Source organism: Tinamus guttatus, unplaced genomic scaffold (genome assembly GCF_059628265.1).
Source record: "Tinamus guttatus ecotype Peru unplaced genomic scaffold, ASM5962826v1 Tinamus_guttatus_pri_ptg000093l, whole genome shotgun sequence".
Lineage (NCBI taxonomy): Eukaryota > Metazoa > Chordata > Aves > Tinamiformes > Tinamidae > Tinamus > Tinamus guttatus.
The window spans coordinates 562,662-580,659 of NW_028288627.1; the positions used below are offsets into that span (position 1 = coordinate 562,662).

At 43.3% G+C, this 17,998-nt stretch overlaps 1 protein-coding gene across 2 annotated transcripts in view; it reads right to left on the reverse strand.

Moving 5' to 3' along the window:
- Positions 1 to 17,998, reverse strand: part of ARHGEF12 (Rho guanine nucleotide exchange factor 12) — a 63,635-nt gene that overhangs the window by 25,796 nt on the left and 19,841 nt on the right. For both annotated transcript variants that reach the window (XM_088520594.1, XM_088520593.1), the window contains exons 2-5: positions 9,944 to 9,967; positions 9,129 to 9,217; positions 7,505 to 7,561; positions 190 to 288 (exon numbers count right to left, since the gene is read on the reverse strand). In XM_088520594.1, coding sequence (XP_088376720.1) covers positions 190 to 288; positions 7,505 to 7,561; positions 9,129 to 9,217; positions 9,944 to 9,967 — 269 coding nt within the window. The remainder of the gene's footprint in view (positions 1 to 189; positions 289 to 7,504; positions 7,562 to 9,128; positions 9,218 to 9,943; positions 9,968 to 17,998) is intronic.

Below are 17,998 nucleotides of genomic sequence, written 5' to 3' on the forward strand. Positions count from 1 at the left end.
AGAGGGGATTCACTATGTTCCAGCAGTGCAAGGATGTCCTGGCAAACCTACTCCTATGTTTGTGATAGCTACAGCCATCCCACTCTTAAGGAAGGAATTTGCAGTCATCTTCTCCAGCTCACGCATGCGTTTCTTAGATTCACATGAAAACGCTGCTCTCTGACCAGCACGTTTAGCATGTCTGCTTACCTTCTTTGACTGACTGCACAAAGACTGGATTGTCTCCACTGACTGTCAGCCCAAATCCATTTTCATCCCGTTGGATAACGACACACCGTTGAACAAGACCTGCATAAAAAGGTGGGAAAAGGGCAGAAGAAAGAGGAGGAGAGAAATACAAAGAGACACAAGCTAGGCATCAGTCCAAAACCTTATCCTCTGAGATCATCACAGAGCACCGAAAGAAACTGGTACAAGACAACAGAAGGGGAAAATATATGAAAGACAGAAACAGGGCATCAGTCCAGAAACAGATAGGAATGTCAGGACAGGTCAAGCTTATTGCTTCAGTTACACAAAACAGAGATATACAACGGCAGAGATGCAGACAGCTCTGGCACATCAGACACAACTTGAGGTAAATGCAACTTTTTAAGAAGAACAGCTATGTACATGAACCAATTTCCCTCTGTCTATATCAATAACTCTTCCAAGCATGACATAGGGCTGTTAGAATATAACACGCTGTCAAAAACACCAAATACATTTTTGCAGACTACTTTTTAAAATTCAGTAGCATCTGAAACTAGCATTAAATGATATGATTAAAACAGATTTATCAAATCAGTTTTCCTGATTCTCAGCAAAAGCTTCCTTTCGGGACACCTTCCATTCCAAATGACAATATCCCATCAAAATAGAAGAGTAGCAGTGAAGAAGCATAAGCCACTTTCATTACACTTAACGAGCTTTCAGAAATCAGTATCATGCTTCCCAGCAAGCTCCAGGTGCTCCAAGTCCTGTTCTGTTCCTCCTTTAGCTTGCTGGGACATCAAAAACCAAATCATTTTGTTTCCTGGCGTTTGGAGTACTCAGAATACTGGGAATAGAAATACTGTTGCAGCAAAACGTATTTACTAGATGCAGCATTTTGAAAGGGTGGCTTGCTGTATTGGTATAATGTTCACCTGAAAATGAACTAAGAAAAACCAAAACCAACCAAACAAACAAACAAAAAACTAGAAGCCCCAGCATATTCTACCTATAGCCTACCACAATGGAGCCCTTATCTTGAAAAGTAACTCTATAAAATACTTCTAGGATATTTTCTTATTTGCATAACCAGAACCCACTAGCTGCTAAAGAGCTCCCCTATTTTTAACACCTTGCTTTGCTTCTTCATTTCCAAAGCCACATCAGGCAAAATTCCTACACTGGGATCTTGAGAACGAACATTTTTCTTTCAAAATCAGATACCGATTGTAGCAGTGTCACTTAATATGGAGGGGGCAAAGGGAATTGTGAAGATGTTGCCCCAGCAAGACTGTCCTTTCTGGAAGCATTTTTAAGGGACGAGAGCGGAGCCATATCCATGTGTTACACCCCTCCTGCAGCAATACTGCTCCCTTCACTTCTCTCAGGCAAGTCCTCATGGAAATGAGGAGCCTCCAGTGAAAGCGCTGCCTACCCAGCCAGCCCTGTTCTCCTCCAGCGCGACATGGGCGCAGATGCGGCACGGCGTGGGAGGGCTGCAAACGGCCCAATTCCAGCTCTGGAGCAGCACTCCGAGCACAGCGTCTTCTCCCAGCAACGCCCCTTCCCCTGGCTAAGGGCAAGCAATTCTGCTATAGTGATTGGCAATAAATTGGTAGAAGGTGAATGCAGATGGGGGGGTAAGACACCAACTTGAAAACCCTCTTCACATGTTTAAGTGAAGAAACATCCCTCTCCCTCTCGTGCCTCCCATTTTTCTATATGACCAAGCTTCTTTAAGGCTCACTTCATAAGAATGATGCCTCAGGGTGGGGTGTGGGAAAGAGAACATATGCTATTTCATAAAAACAGCTCGTTTTAAACTCCACTGCCAGACGTACAGGTTTTATGAGTAAGACGCTAACTAATCTTGCGACTCACAAAAACTTTCCTTGTTTAAAGGCACAGCGTAGTCCAGTGAATCTCTCCCTTTTCCATAACCAATAACCCTTGAGTCTAGTGCACTGGTAAGCGTTCCCCTCGAACGAACATGATGCCACAGCAGAGGCAAAGTATGAGGAGATGCAATATAAGCCATGCTTGGGGAGTATCATTTAAGTTGCAGGAATAATAACACTAAGTGTTTTCCCACCACCAGTCTAAATTTGACTCAAGGCCACCTTTTAATTTTATAGGACAAACAACCTCACCAGCAGAGAGAGAACTGATGTTAGGACTACGTGAACCCAAATTAGTCAGTCCTTGCCTTTTGCCTGTACTTGATCATTCCACAAAAGAAGCTGGCCCTTAACCCTTTCCCTAACACAATGCAGAAGGCTGGAATGAGGCCCAGGTAGCCAGCTGACACATAGGTGGAGATGCACAGCCACTTTGCAGCGATTTTAATGGAGTTATTGGAACATTTCTTCAGATAACACTATTCTCTGTGGAACCAGATCAGCTTCCATATCACTTCCCGTTGGCAGCAGACAGACTAAAAGGAATAAATCTTCCTGCCTACTGTTTCACTCTGCCGTGAGAAAAAAACCGCACAGGACTCCCCTAGGCTTGTCATTTGCTCACTTCTGTTCTTTAGGCAAGGTACGTTCAATTTGAAATCTGTCCAGCGTTTGAATTTTAAAACAAAAGCAGCAGCATTTTCATAACCTCTGTCTTGTACCTTGAAGAGCTCATTAGGCTCTGCAATGGCCTGAAAGGAAAGCAGCAAGCAGTGAGCGCCCAGCACTGACACGCAGCCTCAGTTTCCAAGAGCCCTTGCTGTCATGCCTTGAAATTGCAAGCACACACAGGAAAGCTAGCATTAGACTACAGAGCAAAACGTAGCAACTTCACCCGCTGCAGTTAAGTCTATGAATTTTGTGCAAGCCTAAAGACCACAAGTGACATCAGACTCGAGTCAGTAAGCAGCAATCAGCTTTTCATTCAGGTTTTTTTTTTGCTTTTGCATTCCAATCCTTAGACTTCCTTACAGGGAAACCATAAGCCAGTCACTTCAAAAGATCTTACCATAATATTCCATTTTTGCAGCTGAAGCTTAGTAAAAATTACAAGGTCTATTGAACTCATTATTGACAATACTGAGTATCGTATCAATACTGATCTTATTTCACATTTATTTCCATGTTAAAACATCCCAGTGGCAGGAAATCAGCAGACAGCACTGCAGTTACATTTTAGGTATGCCAAATCACGCTACATATTCATATTTCAAGTGGATATTTAAGATTCAGGGGGCAGGAGAGAAAAACTCAAAAATCCCCTTTCATCTTCATGCATATGAGAATTCCCCAAACTCATGGGTATTGCCTCAAGCCAAGAGCACAGGCAGACAAACAGCTGCGCGCCCTGGTTGAGCGAGTTTGAAACTGGAAAGGAAAGCAGGAAGAAACATAAGCAGTTAGGAAAGGAAAGAAAAAAAGGTATTACAAGAAAAGCTAAGACGACCAGCTTTTCAATAGGTGGCACTATTCCCTCTGGGACATGGTGGCCCCGTCCTCCACCCTGCTGCAAGTGTCTTTCAGACAGGAGGAAAGGGCAAAGTCCTAACTCCTCAAGGTCACAGAGATTGCAAGGCAAAAGCGATGATCTCGACCAGTTTTGACAGGCACATTTTGATTACCCAGAAGTTTCTCTAGTTACAGTATTTTCTCTGCTCTTCTACAGATCGTAAATATTTTGCAGCTCTCCAGTAAATACAAAGTTTTATTTCCGTAGCAGTGCACAGCAAGCAGTGCAAGAGTCCATCCTGAAAACCTGACTCACAAGAGGGGCTGTAAACATGAACTGCATCTTCCATAGCCTAACGCAGCTTTCACTCCGATCAGACTCCGTGGGACCCTGCATGGGAGGAGACTTCTGCACTATAACCTCCCTGAAGGCGTTAGGCCACAATGGGAAAATGCAATTTAATATAGAAGTGATCTGAAGTGAATCATTCAATAAACAAAAACATACTCTTTGGGGGTTTGAGAATGTCCACATAGTTCACGTCAGTCGGGAAGATTTAAAGTTTCTATAAAATATTTCAGAATACTTCCTCCATAAAATAAATAAAATGAAGCTACCAGCTTTCATAATGAAAGCTTCTCATAGGATGAAATTCTGAATTTCACTTAATTCTAGTTATTAACACCGTCTTCATACCAAATGCCATATTAGCAGCATTCTTCAGATTCCTCCACTAACCTGGTAACTGAAGTCATTTAAACTCAGAGGCGAACAGACACTATCTGAAATTAGTGCAGTACACAATGTTTTGATAAAATTGTTAATAACAATGGCACTGAAAACCATTCATAATGCAAAGCCTGGTAACCTTTCTGGAAACAAAGAACGATGTATTTTAACCATTACAAACAGGACTATCTGCTCCCATGGAAACGACACATTCAGTCCCTGTGGTCGAGTGCCCCTTGCACTCCAAGCTGTTTCTGGCTATTATAAGGGTAGTGATGAGGGGGTCCCAAGAGCCCTTTTAAAAGACTGCAAAGATGGTGGCCACGACACAAAGACACAAGGCTGGGAAGAACTGCAAGAAACAAAACAGGAAGAGTGAAGAAAGATCCTCCAGGATTCAAATGCAAAGCCAGCGAACAGGGACCAAATCCAGACTTTCAGCACAGAAAAGTTTGTCCCAAAAGCAGACAGAGCATGTACCAAGCCCAACCTAACTTGTGGGCCTGAAACAGGTCACAGTGCTAAACAGAGAAAGGTCTTTGGAGAGCAACTAAGTCATGGGGAATGGAGAAGGGAAACTGATAACCCACCTATCAACCCAAAAGCTAATTTCAGATTCAAATTTGTTTCACTGACATGAATTCTACTTTAAGAAAAAAAAAAAAAAAAAGCAGTATTTTGGAAGGTTGCGGCACTGATTAGTAAAACTACAGCAGTTTAAAATTACATTCAACTTCTCTCCTGAACATCTAGACTTTGCTGAATGCACATAAATGACCTGGTTAGGTTTATGAAAGAAAACTGATATTACTTTTGGTATCTCAACAAAACAAATCATAATGATTTTTCTACCTAACGACCCTCTTTTAAGCCACTCATGTACTTCAAGATATTCTGGCCTTAATGAAGAATTTCCAGTGGTAACAACACACACGCACATAAACGGCACACCTCATTTTCCTGATGCCATTCAAGAATTTTCTATTATCCACTATTATCTACTGGCAAGCCAAAGAAAGAGCCAGTTAACATCCAGTCACCAGCAAGAAAAGTATCTGTATGGTAGTGGTACATTTTTAAGTAGTTAGGCTCCATCCAGAGCAAACAGTTGATTTCCGTACGCATGTCACAGAACTTGGGAAAAATAGAGGGAAGAGACAGAAGGCAGAGCAAGGTCCAAGGTAGAAAAAGCCACTGAAAGAAACGAATAGTGGAAACTTTCCCATAGAACCTGGACATGGGCAGAGCATCTGCATGAAACTTCGAAGGAAGTAAAAGCTTAAAGTTAGGAAGTCATGTTGCTTTCCTCCACACCTGAAAATCCAGGACAGTGCACAGACTGAGGGAGACATATAAACATAGATACACTCCAGTAAGCATACCAAACGTTTCCCATAATTAACCTGCAACAGCTTGACAGCACCTCCAGCACACTATGGCTAAGTAGCATTAGGCAAAAATTACTGGAGGTTCAAAACACAGCGATCTAGTCCATCTGGCTGCGCTGTCACAAACCACCATTCACCCAGCGCGGGGAAGAACCGCTCACAACAGAAGCGTGGCTGAAGCTCCACCCCAAAACAGAGGCTTTTCAAGCAGGTCTTTTCCTTGCTCAGACTTTCTGAGCACGGGAGAAAGACACACAGGCTACAGCAGCACAGGTGACTTGAGCTGGAGCAAATCAACACACACTCAAAACCTGCTGACAGTCTCTGAGGAAGACTGTCTCGCACCTTAGGAACATGACTGTCATGCTATTACTTGATGTTCTTTAATTTTTTTTTTAATAAAAGAAATATTTGTGAATTGGAATTCCACTTCCATAGGAAAAACAGACTCTGTCTCTGCAAATTGCATCAACTAAAAATCTTTTGCTAACTTACACATCAGTGCAAGGGTTTGGAGGGTTTTGCTTTTTAATGTTCTTTATGAGAAGAGCTATGACAGAGTGCTTTTATACTATATGGATGTTTAAGTAGTTGGACCACAGCAATAAACACCTACTTGTTTCATTCTTGGGGAATACTGAAGTCGATACTGGAAGAGACATTGATTTTTATCACTCTGTCCAAAAGTCAGTAGGAAAATATGCAGCCAGAAAATTCTCAGCAGAGAATATCAGAGAGTATCACAGACTATTTTACATGTCAGGAAAGAAAGGCAAAGGAAGCCATCCCACTGACTGCAGCCTAAACACAGCTGGGCATGTATGTTTAGAAATGTGAAATATAGCAGTACTGCCCAGATTTAGACTACATCCAAGGGTCTTAAAAGCTGGTAGGAGTCTGAGGACCTCTTATCAACTTCTGAACAATTTGTGATCGCTGAAGAGATTGGCACACATATATTAGTCAACAGGTTACTAATATATGTGTGCCAATCTCTCCAGTGCTCACAAATTAAGCACGCTTGTGACATAACGGTGGGATGGCGGGAGTGTCACAGCCAAAGATGCACGTGACATGAGCTAGAGCAGGGCGGGTGAGCTAGCAGGCTACCTTGGGTAGACGTCCTTTCCTGCAGCACAGGTCCAGTGCACTGTGATAAGCAGCGGATATGCAGGTTGCTCCCATCCCAAACTGTAACATGCCAATTTGTTCCAGTCTGCAAGCTCAAAACACACTAATACCCAGCAAGGCAGGAACGCCAGGGAATCTACTCCCTTTTATGAAAAAACGGCAGTGAAGTACATACGCTTCCAGTTTTTTTGAAGTTATCTAGACATAGGGCTTTTCAGTTCCATGAAACATTCAAGGAAACTGAAGTAAGATTCTCTACAATAACACAGAGAGATGAATTTCTAGCTCCTCCAGATTAACCTCCACAGTTCAAGACAGATAGACACACAAGAACTCTTCTCGAGTCCAGTGTGAGTCGTGTCTTTGTACACGGCCAAGAATATTTGGTGGCAAAAGATGAGTAAGAGCAGTAGTCCCAGCAAGTTCCCTCCAACTAGAGGACAGCCTGTGCTTGTCACATGGGAGTTAGTTTCCAGGCACTACAAGCCAAGAACTACAAGCCGATACAAGTGAAGCAACATTTTGAGCCCAGTTCCCGCTCCCTGCTGCAGAGCCAACCATGCGGATCAGGTAAAGGGTAAAAGCCTTGGGCGCACAGACAGAAAGCATCGAGCAGACTGCAAAGGTGCAAGGCTGCAGCAGCTGCTTTAGCTTACCATACGTCTCGGATCTACTCTCCTCCGAACTAGACTTTGTCTTCTTGGAGGAGCTATCTGCACGAGAGCAGGAGAAAAGGAGAGAGAGATATAGAAAATATGGAGACCAAACATGAGAAAAAAAAATCATGAAACACAGACCGATTTATTAGGTTAAATCGTGCAAAACACAAATAAGATGTGAACAAAACATAGGTGAAACACTTGGAATAAGGTGTGAATAATTCAAGCATGAAGACACAGGCAACACCACAAAGTATCTACTACAGAATCTAAAAAAAAGTAAACCAAGTTTTCTGCTATGCCAAAAGTGAACTACAGAGAACACTCTGGAATAAAACATAAGTTCTGTGACATTTATCTCCAGAGTACATAGTAGACATATGCACAGTAGTTCAGCATTCTGAATTCACCCCTTGAAAAGAAAAGAAATTTATGAAGGGCTACCATGTAGAGGTCATCTCTCAGACCTGACAGCAAGCATCATAGCAGTTAACCATTCTCAGAACACAGTTACTTTCACCAAATGAAGATTAGAGAATTCCTAAATTTGCTTCTCAAAAAATAAAGCCAAATTCTCTCTGCGAGGCAGGGCCTTCTCCCACCTAAACCTATCTGAAATAATTCTACATTGCCTTTTGGCAAGGATAAGGGAAAAAACAACTAATTTACATTCTCCCCCCATAGGACTACTTTTTGTTGTTTTCATAAACAGATTTTAAAAGTCCATTTTAATTATTTTGTGCACAGTAGGAAGGAGTCATGCAGCTAGTGGCAGGAAACACTAACGAACAGGATGGTTTATAAACACAAGCTTGAACCACTTTGTGCACAAACACATTCTACAAGTTCTACAACCTTTAGATTCAACTCCCATCTCTTCCACAAGCCCCAGGGGAATGACTGGACTAAACAGCAGAATGCACAGACATGAAAAACACACATCGCATGGGGCCAGGAGGCTCAGACAAGAGCCTGTCATGCATTTCAGGAACATACACAGTAGTCACTGAGTTAGTGTTTCAGAGAGAGAAGGAAAAATCCCTGCATGCATGCTCATTTCCAAGACAACAGTGCACAGGCTGACCAAGTTGATCCAGACTTCACATAAGTTAAAAAAAAAAAAAAATCATATCCTTTAAAATAAACTAAATTGATTTTAAAATATACCGTGTTGGAAAGTACAGATCACCTTTAGAGATGACAAAGAGGATTCAAAATCTACTGAAGCTTAGCTCCTCCATCCCCAAAAGAATACGAGTCCCAGCTGACAGAGAACTCTGTCTCACACCTTTTCCCTACTAAATCATGCAAAAGAGCCAACTAACTGCAATATTTGCCAACTGAAATTTCAGAGCATCTTTTTTGAAATAGGAAGTAGCTACAACTGTTCACTGATAGCATTAATACAGATTTATTCTTGCACAGTTAACAGCCACTTTGTAGATAAGCTTGTTTAAAAGCAAGCCCTTACTCATTTCAATGCCTGGATGATTCAAAAAGGCTTTGCAATCACAGAGCACAACACAACTCTTGAAAACCACACTCATTAACACATCAGAACCCTTTTTATTCCAGGCACACTGAAGTCTAGATTCTCATCTGTGAAGTTTTAAGACTTTACCTGTAGGATCAAAGTCGTGTGTACTACTGCAGCGCTCAACCTTCTGCTTCTTGTCAGCTGGAGACTCTCTGCTCAGAATGCTGCCATGTCTGTGTCAAAGCAGAGAAGATGATCCTCACTACTGCACTGCAAATGCTCCTCTTAGCTAGCCGTTTCCTCGTAAATAAGCTTAAGTAGTTCCATTTGCTAACAAGGAACTTGGATTACAAAAATATATACATTAAAGCTTCAGCTAAAAATTTATTCCAGCTCAGACTTAATTTCAAGAGGAAAGATTATCTGCCTCACTACATTCAAAAGTATATCTCACTTCTAGGAACAGCTTCTTTAGTTTTTCAGAATTGTGGGAGCACAAATATTCCATTATTCAAAAGTTAGTGATATTTTACTTTAAAAGCAAAATAAATTTAAGTGACATAAGGCTGAAAAAAAGTGCTCAAATGTTCCTTAATTTCACCTCCTCTCTCGGCAGCTCTTAAATCTTTGTATGCAAAAATTGAAGTTTTAGATCAAAATCCCCCTTAAAGAAAGGGGCTGTACATCACGCACCAACCTAGGGTCACTTTCTCTGACCATCTCAAATTCCAGATTAAACCAGCTGGTGCAGATAGCTAATGCAAATGGTAACATTACACCATGCATTCAAGTCAGTCAACCAAGCATACTTTGGGCACCCACTCCTGACCAGATACTCAATTTCCACATGTCTGTAAGGGATCCTTTGAAGCTGTATTTTCCTTTTAAAGGTAGTCATTCCTCAAAGACACTGTATCATCATTTGCAATACAGATAAACTTTAAACTTCAGCAACTTACCTGGTAGGTTTTTTGAGAGGAAACCTGGAAAGAAGAAATAACATAAGTTTAATGAACTCTTCCTTTTGTTTTTCAACATTATACTTAATATTAGCATTTATGCTTACACACAAATAAACATTTTATACTTCTGTAATGCCCTAAAACAAGAACAAACGACTTTTTTGTTCTTATGCTCCTTTACAACTGATTCAAAGCAAAGAGTTACTGTGAATACGGTTAAGGCCTTCAACAGAAGTAAAAGCAAAAGCAGAACTGGAGCTCTCAAACCCTGCATCTAATAGGTCTGTCTTTTCCATTAGTTTAACAGCTCATGGATCATCTTCCTCTCATACCAAATAGTTCCACTTGCTAGGAATTAATAGAGTTTGATTGCTGTGTCCTGTTGATGGGTTAATAAGCTGGTAGGTGAACGCAAAGCGACAGTTCTCCCATAGCTGAGGCACCGCGATTCTCTCCCCCGACGCGGAGTCTCCGCTATCTACTAGCATCAGAGCTCGTGCTCCCGTCTCCTCCTCACAAGGCCTCTCCTTGGATGCGGGTGTAAAAACCCGCCACCCTGTAGAGCAGCACAAAGTGCTCAGCAGGCACACCTCCTCCTGGGCCGCCTGCTCCAAAGGGCAGCACCCAGCCCAGCGCTCTCTTTTCTACAACAACACACACGGGAGCCCCGGCAGGGGTGTCCAGCAGCCTTGCGATTACTTGAAAAGCACCAAGTGATTACAGAGGTGGTGCTCAGCTTAGTCCCTCCCTTGGAACACCAGCTATCTCCTGAAACACACATGCACAGATGATGTTGGCATATGCTGAGCCTCTGTGCAAGCACACGCTAGGGTCTGCAACCCCTGTCTGCCTCTGAAGGGAGCATCTCATGAGGTATTAAGCAAACAAAATGAAATTAAAATGACACTGGCAATATCACCTGTCTATTATCTGAAAATAACATTTGCCATCTTCGAGCTAACAGTATCAAATTAAGCTGAAATGCAGCAGTGCTTTCAAAATCAAGGGGATAGAGAGGTTCTCTGGTAGCCTAAGTCTCAGGAACCTATGGGTAAAGAACCACAGAAGTTAATTAATCACCAATAAAAGCAACAAAGTTGCACACAGACAAAAAAGAAATAAAATTACAGACAAAAAGAAACAAAATTACAGACAAAAATAAAAGAAACAAAGTTGCACAGGCTCAACAAGAAGTGATAGTCCTTTTCCTTTTCCCAAAAGCCTAAATATTATTTTCATCACAGAAGCCTGAGAAATCCACTCTGATTGCAAATGAAAAACGCCTCCCTAGTTCTGTCTCTCCTCACTGGGCTCTACCTGCAAAGCCAGATGTCTCTAACATTCGCTTGTAAATTCTGGTGAGTAAAGCACTATTTTGTGCAATGCAGACAGCCTGAATCCCAAAGCAAAGAAAACACAGAAGTCACCTCAGGCCAACCTCATGCGTCATTCAGAAAGCCAAAAGAGACTCCGAGGAATCAGGAAAAGAAGGCCCATCCTTCTAAAGCAGGGAAGTGTCTTTAGAAGACGAATTATACTTTTTTTTTTCTTTTTTCAGTCTAATGCACTTCAACTTTTAGATGCATGAAAAAGTACTAACTTTAGCAACAGAAACACCTTCAGGGAGCACTTCAGTGCCTCACTTGACCTCATAGTGTTCCTTCCCTAACAAGCCCCCCTGACTCCAGCTGCACTCCCCTGTAGCCAAAATAGAATTTACAAACAAAAATGAATTGAGTTGTCTGTTGTACTGTTCTGGGTAGTCTGGAATTCAAACGGGGGCAAACTTTAAATTTTAGTGCTTTAGAGGTTATGTAAAATCTTTTTTTTTTTTTTTTTTTTTTTTAGATATGTAAGCTGTTGACGTCATTTCGGAAGAAAAACCCAAAGCTTTTCATGCAGCAGCAGCATGGAGAGACATTAAAGCAAGGAGGAACTCTCTGCTCAGCAGTTCAGTGTGCGTGGAGGAGTGTCGCTGAGCGGGAGCCAAAGCCTCCCCGCTTCCTCCTGCGGGGTCCTAGCTCCGGAAGGCCGCTCCGCGCGGCCGCGACGCTCGGGAACGCGGCGGCGGGAGCCGCGAGGAGCCGGCGGCCTGCACGGAACGAGCAGCACCCGGGGGAGCCCGGGGAGAGGGCCCGGCGCGGCCGAACAATGCGGCCTGCGTCACAGGGCGCCGCAGCCGGGAATGCCGGGAGAGCAGCCGGAAGCGCCGCAGCCCCTTGGCCGCGGGCCAGCTTCCTGAGCGGCCTTCTCCTCCGGAGCGGAGCGGAGCGCAGGGAAGGGAAGGGAAGGGAAGCGCGGCCGGCGGCCACGCTGCCCAGGAGCCGGGAGGGCCGCACGGGGCAGCCCGGCTCCGCTGGACGGGAGGGGGAAGCGCTTCTCCCCCGCTCCTCCCACAGCCCTCCGAGCCCTGAACCGCTTCCAGACCACTGAATTATCAAATCCCAGAAACGAGAGAGGGAACGAGCTGCTGAGTTAAGGCCAGAACTATGTCCTTAACGTCCTCGCTAGCCAGACTGCGGGGAGCGCTCAGTACAAGCCGTTTCTCTTCTTTCCCCAAATTCCGAACCGAATCCTTCCAGGCGTTTCTGGGGGTGCTGAAGTGTCCCTCTGCTCCCCAGTACTATGTCACCACATGGGACTACAGCAAAAGGCAAGTGGATGAACGAGGCACAAAGAAAGAAAACAGAAGAGTTTCTGAGTTTATTCAACTACCACCTTTTTTTAGGGCAGTTTACCTTACTTCCAAATATTATTATGTTCAAAACATATGCAGCACACAAAATGTATTTCACCTACCACTGTAAACACCAGGCAAGCTGGAGGGTGCGGTTAACAGCTGGAGATTTAACTCCAAATCTGGCTGGCAAGTTTAGGCTACATGATAAAACCCTGTAGACATTTTGTCTGATAACTGATGAACATCAGCACATTTTCAAACAAGTTGTTCCACTCTCTCAACTCCCAAATACCAGGAACAATTAAAAGCCAAGTCTCATTTTGTTTTTCAAATACTGGCTCAAATTATTTAAGTAATTTAAATGCATCCAATTACTAAAAGTATGTCTTCTTAGTCATGCTGTGTTAGGAAAACCTATTTACCAAAAAGCAAAGCAAGAAAAACACACCTACAACCAGTAACACCGTGGATTAAAAATTGCAGCTCTCCAAGTCATCTCACCCATGCATACACCATTCAGTACTGGATCAGTGCCTAAAAAGTACCTAGAAGCCAAGACCAAAAAAACAAAAAAATACAGTTTTCAGATTTGATGTGCCCAAACCCAGCAGAGCGAGGAAGGATTCCCAGCTCGCAGCAGTACAAAGCATTCCATTCCAGCCCTGGAGGTTGAAAATATATCTGACCATAAATAGCACCGCATTCAGATAACCATGTTGGGTTTTTTTTCCTCCCTTACTAAAATATTGCTAGAATTCAAGTAACTGCTATCTTAAAAACTGATCAAAGAGGAAAAATATTTGGATTCTGAGAAGGGCCGCAACCTTGGAAATACTTATTCATGTGCCTAACTTTAGTCCCATTTACTTCAGCGGGACTACTCACATGCCTGAAATTAAGCTTGTGTGTTTGCATGATGGAAGTATAAATTACTACAACTTGTGCTGAGATGAGTAAGAATTATTGTGAAACCCATACAAAAGAGAACAGCCAAAAACTGCTTGCTTGACAGAACTAATCTTTAATTAGGAGATGAACAGTTGCACTAGAAGCTTCTTCATTGCTTTATTAGTTTCATTTAAATAAGAGGCTGCTTGTCGCACACAAACCCTCCTCTAGAAATCTGAATGTGACCCAAAACCCAAGAGGTATGAGAAACATTAGGTTCATTCCCTTTATTATTTTAATTCTTCTCCACATTTAGAAAGCGGAGGAATACCAAACATAACGAAGTTCTTCCTTACCCCTCACCATGGCCATTTGCAATGGCATTATCCCATTTCCGAAGGATCTCACCGGGAGACCAGTCAATGAGGGGCCTTTTGCCAGCACCACCTCGGTGCATTTTAGTGACAGAACGTGTTGCTGAAGCGGCAGCTACGCGTGCGGAGCTCGAGCTGGACCCGGCTCTCCTGCTCACACGCACCTGCTAACACGTAAACCCCCCAGGAGCCTGCACTACCCGATTCCTTGCGCCATCGGTACCTACTAGGATTTGGGTTTAAAACTCGGGCTGAACCCGCGCTCACACAAGGCAGAAAAGGTTGTATTTGCTCTGCCCATTCACCAGGCTGGATGAGTATCTCCATAGCACAGCAAACATGGATGCTACTTTGCAGTTATTTCCCAGAATTTTATCTTGAAAGCAACTGGGAGAAAGAGAAAAAGAAAGCCTGTTTATTTCCTCAGTTTGCAGCCACACATATCCACCCTGACACTCAGTTGCTGGGCTTAAAAGCCTCCAGAAAGGTATTATGGGCGAGTGCTGACATGATCTGATCCGAAGCGGTGCCAGTGTGGCCCTAGCGCGGAGCTGGGGGCAGTCTCCTGTCACAACAACAACCGTCCAGGACAGCGGGCAAGAGGGGCTGATGGAACAGCAAGTGACAGGTGGAGAGAGACAAACACACATGCAGCAAGTGGGCAACTACCCGCAACCAAAAAAAAGGGCAGAAGAATCTGCCATTTTACTACCCTGCCAAACAACAGCTGTGACCACATCAGCTATGCTTCTGATTCAACACATGGATCTCTCCACCTTCACGTTTCCCCACTTGAAGAGCAGCTTTATGCGTTGTCATCTTTTCCCACTATCAGAGGACACAGTTTTCTTCCTCAAACATATCTAACCGCAGAATGAGAACAGCAGGTTACAGTGCAGGACACAGTGAAAGAGCCAAGCTCAAGGCAGCAACCAAATGGCTTGGATGCCTGGGACCATTCGGAGTTGTACACATCCAATGCCCTTGTAACAAGGAAGAGGTAAAACTGAGCTGAGAAAAAAAAAAAAAAAAAAATCCTTGTTATTTTTGTAGGAGTCCAAGCAAGGCAGCACATAGCTGACACAATGACTCATGGAAGAATCGTTCGTGGCGTTATTAGCTTTAGATTACCGACTGCCTTGTGAACAGGCCTACGTTCTGCCTCCTGAGAAGGAACACAGGCAACTGAGTGAGGGAAGGGACTATACAGCCACTCTCTTGCTGTGCTGACTCCACCAAGTTCTCCATCTCCTCAAGCCTCACAGTAGCTGCAGTGTTGGATGAAGCCTGTTGAAGGACTAATGAGCACCCTCAGCTTGGGCAGTTTTAATAAAGGGAGACATAAGACTTTTTCATAAAATAGGTATTAAAAAACTCCTTGAGATTGTGCTTCCATACAAAGAGACACATGGAATTTCCTGATGATACAGGTGTTATGTCCATCCAAATGAATTTTGCTCCCTTTGGGAAACATCCTTTTGCAAACAGATGCGTTAAGCTTGGGAAGGAGCTTGCAATTGTATCTGTTAAACAGATACATAATGGAAAGAGGCAAGCACTGTACTTGGAAACGACTGTAGTCGACTATACTTCTGTCCTTAGCATCATTTCCATGTAAAGTTTTCAGACTGGGGGGTTTATATTTCTCTAAGAACAGTAACGTTTGGAAAGGGTGGAATAAAAGCATCTCCAGAGAAGTTTCATCCACAGTTCAGTCATTCAGTCCCAACCCAAGCAAGTGCCTCAGCTATTTTCCATGACACAAGCACTCGGATTTTTCCAAGAGCTGATGTCAGGGCTTTTCATGGAGAAAGAACTGCATTTACAGGGCAGGCGAGGAAGGAGGGCTTCCCCAGCAGCTCCTCTCAATGTGGCCTTTGTGCTGCTCTGCTGCTGAAGCCAGGACCCTGCGAGAACTCTTAGTCCCCACAGAAATGCTACAAAGAGGAGGGGACATTTTGCAGAGACATTTTCAGCAGCAAGGACTATTCTTCCACTCCTGACTGACTTCCAAGGCTCAGAACCATCAGCTTCCCATCTCCAGGGCCGAAGTTGCAGTGCCTTAGGACAAGGACACCTATTGTTCAGTAGCTCTACAACCGCCTAGGAGCGCGCAAACAAACTCCAACTGGCAAAGGGGGCAGTGGAAGAGGGCAGAAATAAAACAAATTGCTCGGGTTTCCCTGGCGCTGCCTTTAGGTACAGTCTACAGGCACGCTTCAAGCAGTAGGGATCTGGTTTGCCCACAAAATACCTATCAGAGCAGGAAGAAGCTCTGTCCTGTAACTGTTCAAGAGCTTCCCAAACCAGAACCAATTTCACACGAGTCTCCCAATCGCATTGGTTACAAGTTACTAAGTCACCCTGTTTCCATCTCCGCAAAAATAAAATTACCATCTTTGAAATGAAAAATGCACCAGTCAAACACCAACTGTATTGAAAAGGACCAAGTACTCTTTAGAAAAGGCTTCAGAAATTGTTATCATAACAACATCAAAGAACAATCTGGTGTGCCGTGAAACAGCGGAATTGTCCATGGTGTGTTTGGTTGCTGCACGTTTTTACTGAGTTACTCGCTTAAGAGAACTGAGCAAGCAGTATGAAAAGGTCAGGTCTTGTGATGTCAGAAGTTATGGCCAGGATTTTAAGTTTATTTATTTATTAAGTAGACTATGGACAAACATTTCCAGGCACAGAGACCTCAAGCCTCTCCTGAAACAAGGAAAGGTGTCTGAAATAAGGTGGGCTTGGCCAAAGCACAGGCACTCCAAAAGGGCCTCTTGCTCCCCATTTTTCGTATCATCTTGACAACCTGAGCTTCAGCTCTTTGCGAGAGGGGAAAAAAAAAAAGTGCATAGTAGGTGTGTTTTGATTCCTGAAAACCATTTCAGTTCCCTTACCCACCGACAGCTTTGCTATGAAAGAATCAAATAAAGCAATAAGGTTTCTTGAGCAGACAGGGCGCGGCAATCAAAATTAACCTGCCTCCCTAAACTGAAGCTAATTACGGGGAAATGAAATGTGTGCTTTGCTTGCCAACAATTGCAATACAGAGCTGGCTGGATGGAAGCAGCCCTACTCCCCGCCTCCCCACCAGCACCACTCCCACACCGAGCCTGGAAAAGCTTTCTAGCTAGATGCACACCAAAATCAAAGCGAGCGACAAAGGAACAAGAATGCTGTGCCAGACAATTTTATTTTGCTAAACCAACCATGGAAACATAAAGCTTTCAACTGCCATGGGATTTGCTTTCACCCAATGCACACACAGAAGGGCCTGGAGATCATTCATGTTGCCCCAGCCTGTCATGCAGTTTTTGCATTTCATTAGGCACACAGCCTAGTTCCTTATTAAGGCCATACCTAACCGGCGGCCGCTATGATCCAGCAACAACCTAGTGTGGAAACAGGCCTTAAAAACAGCAAAAGACAGCAATTAGAAAGGGAGGAGAAAGACACACTGCAACACAACTGGAAATGTAGCTTTCAAAATACCCTAACCCTAACTCCAATTACCCAGCTGTAAGTTTTGCAAATACATGTACAAGGTTCAGAGGCACATTTGACTATGTGGCCCACAGTTCACATTTCTGGTGGGTGAATACAGACAGTTACCACAGGAACGCCATGCACCCAAGTAATAAACGCGCGCGGGTTCTGGGTATCAAGCAAAGCAGAGCTTCTGTTAGAGAGAAAACATAATTAGAAGAACTAGTTTCTGATTGCAGCTGTAAAATAAAGAATTAGTTCCCCAACTGCTAATCTCAGCAAGCCCTAAAGCAAACCTCTTTACCTATATCTTAACTCTTCCTGGAGCGTGCCTTTCAAAAATTGTTTTAGAAAAGAATCAACATGCTATGAGGACATATTTGAGCTAACGCTATTTCACTGCACATTCACTTCAATACAGGTTTTGCTATAATTGGAAAATATAAAAAGAAACCTCATAATACCTTCACTGGTGGATTTATATTTGAAGTGTACTGTATAACACAAAGTTTCATTAAGTTATTTCCATAATAAGGTCAGTATGTCTGACACCTTTGCTCCAAAAAGACATCTTGTCTTAATCTATATTTTCCTTAAATTTCCTTGTTAGTTTGTATTAAA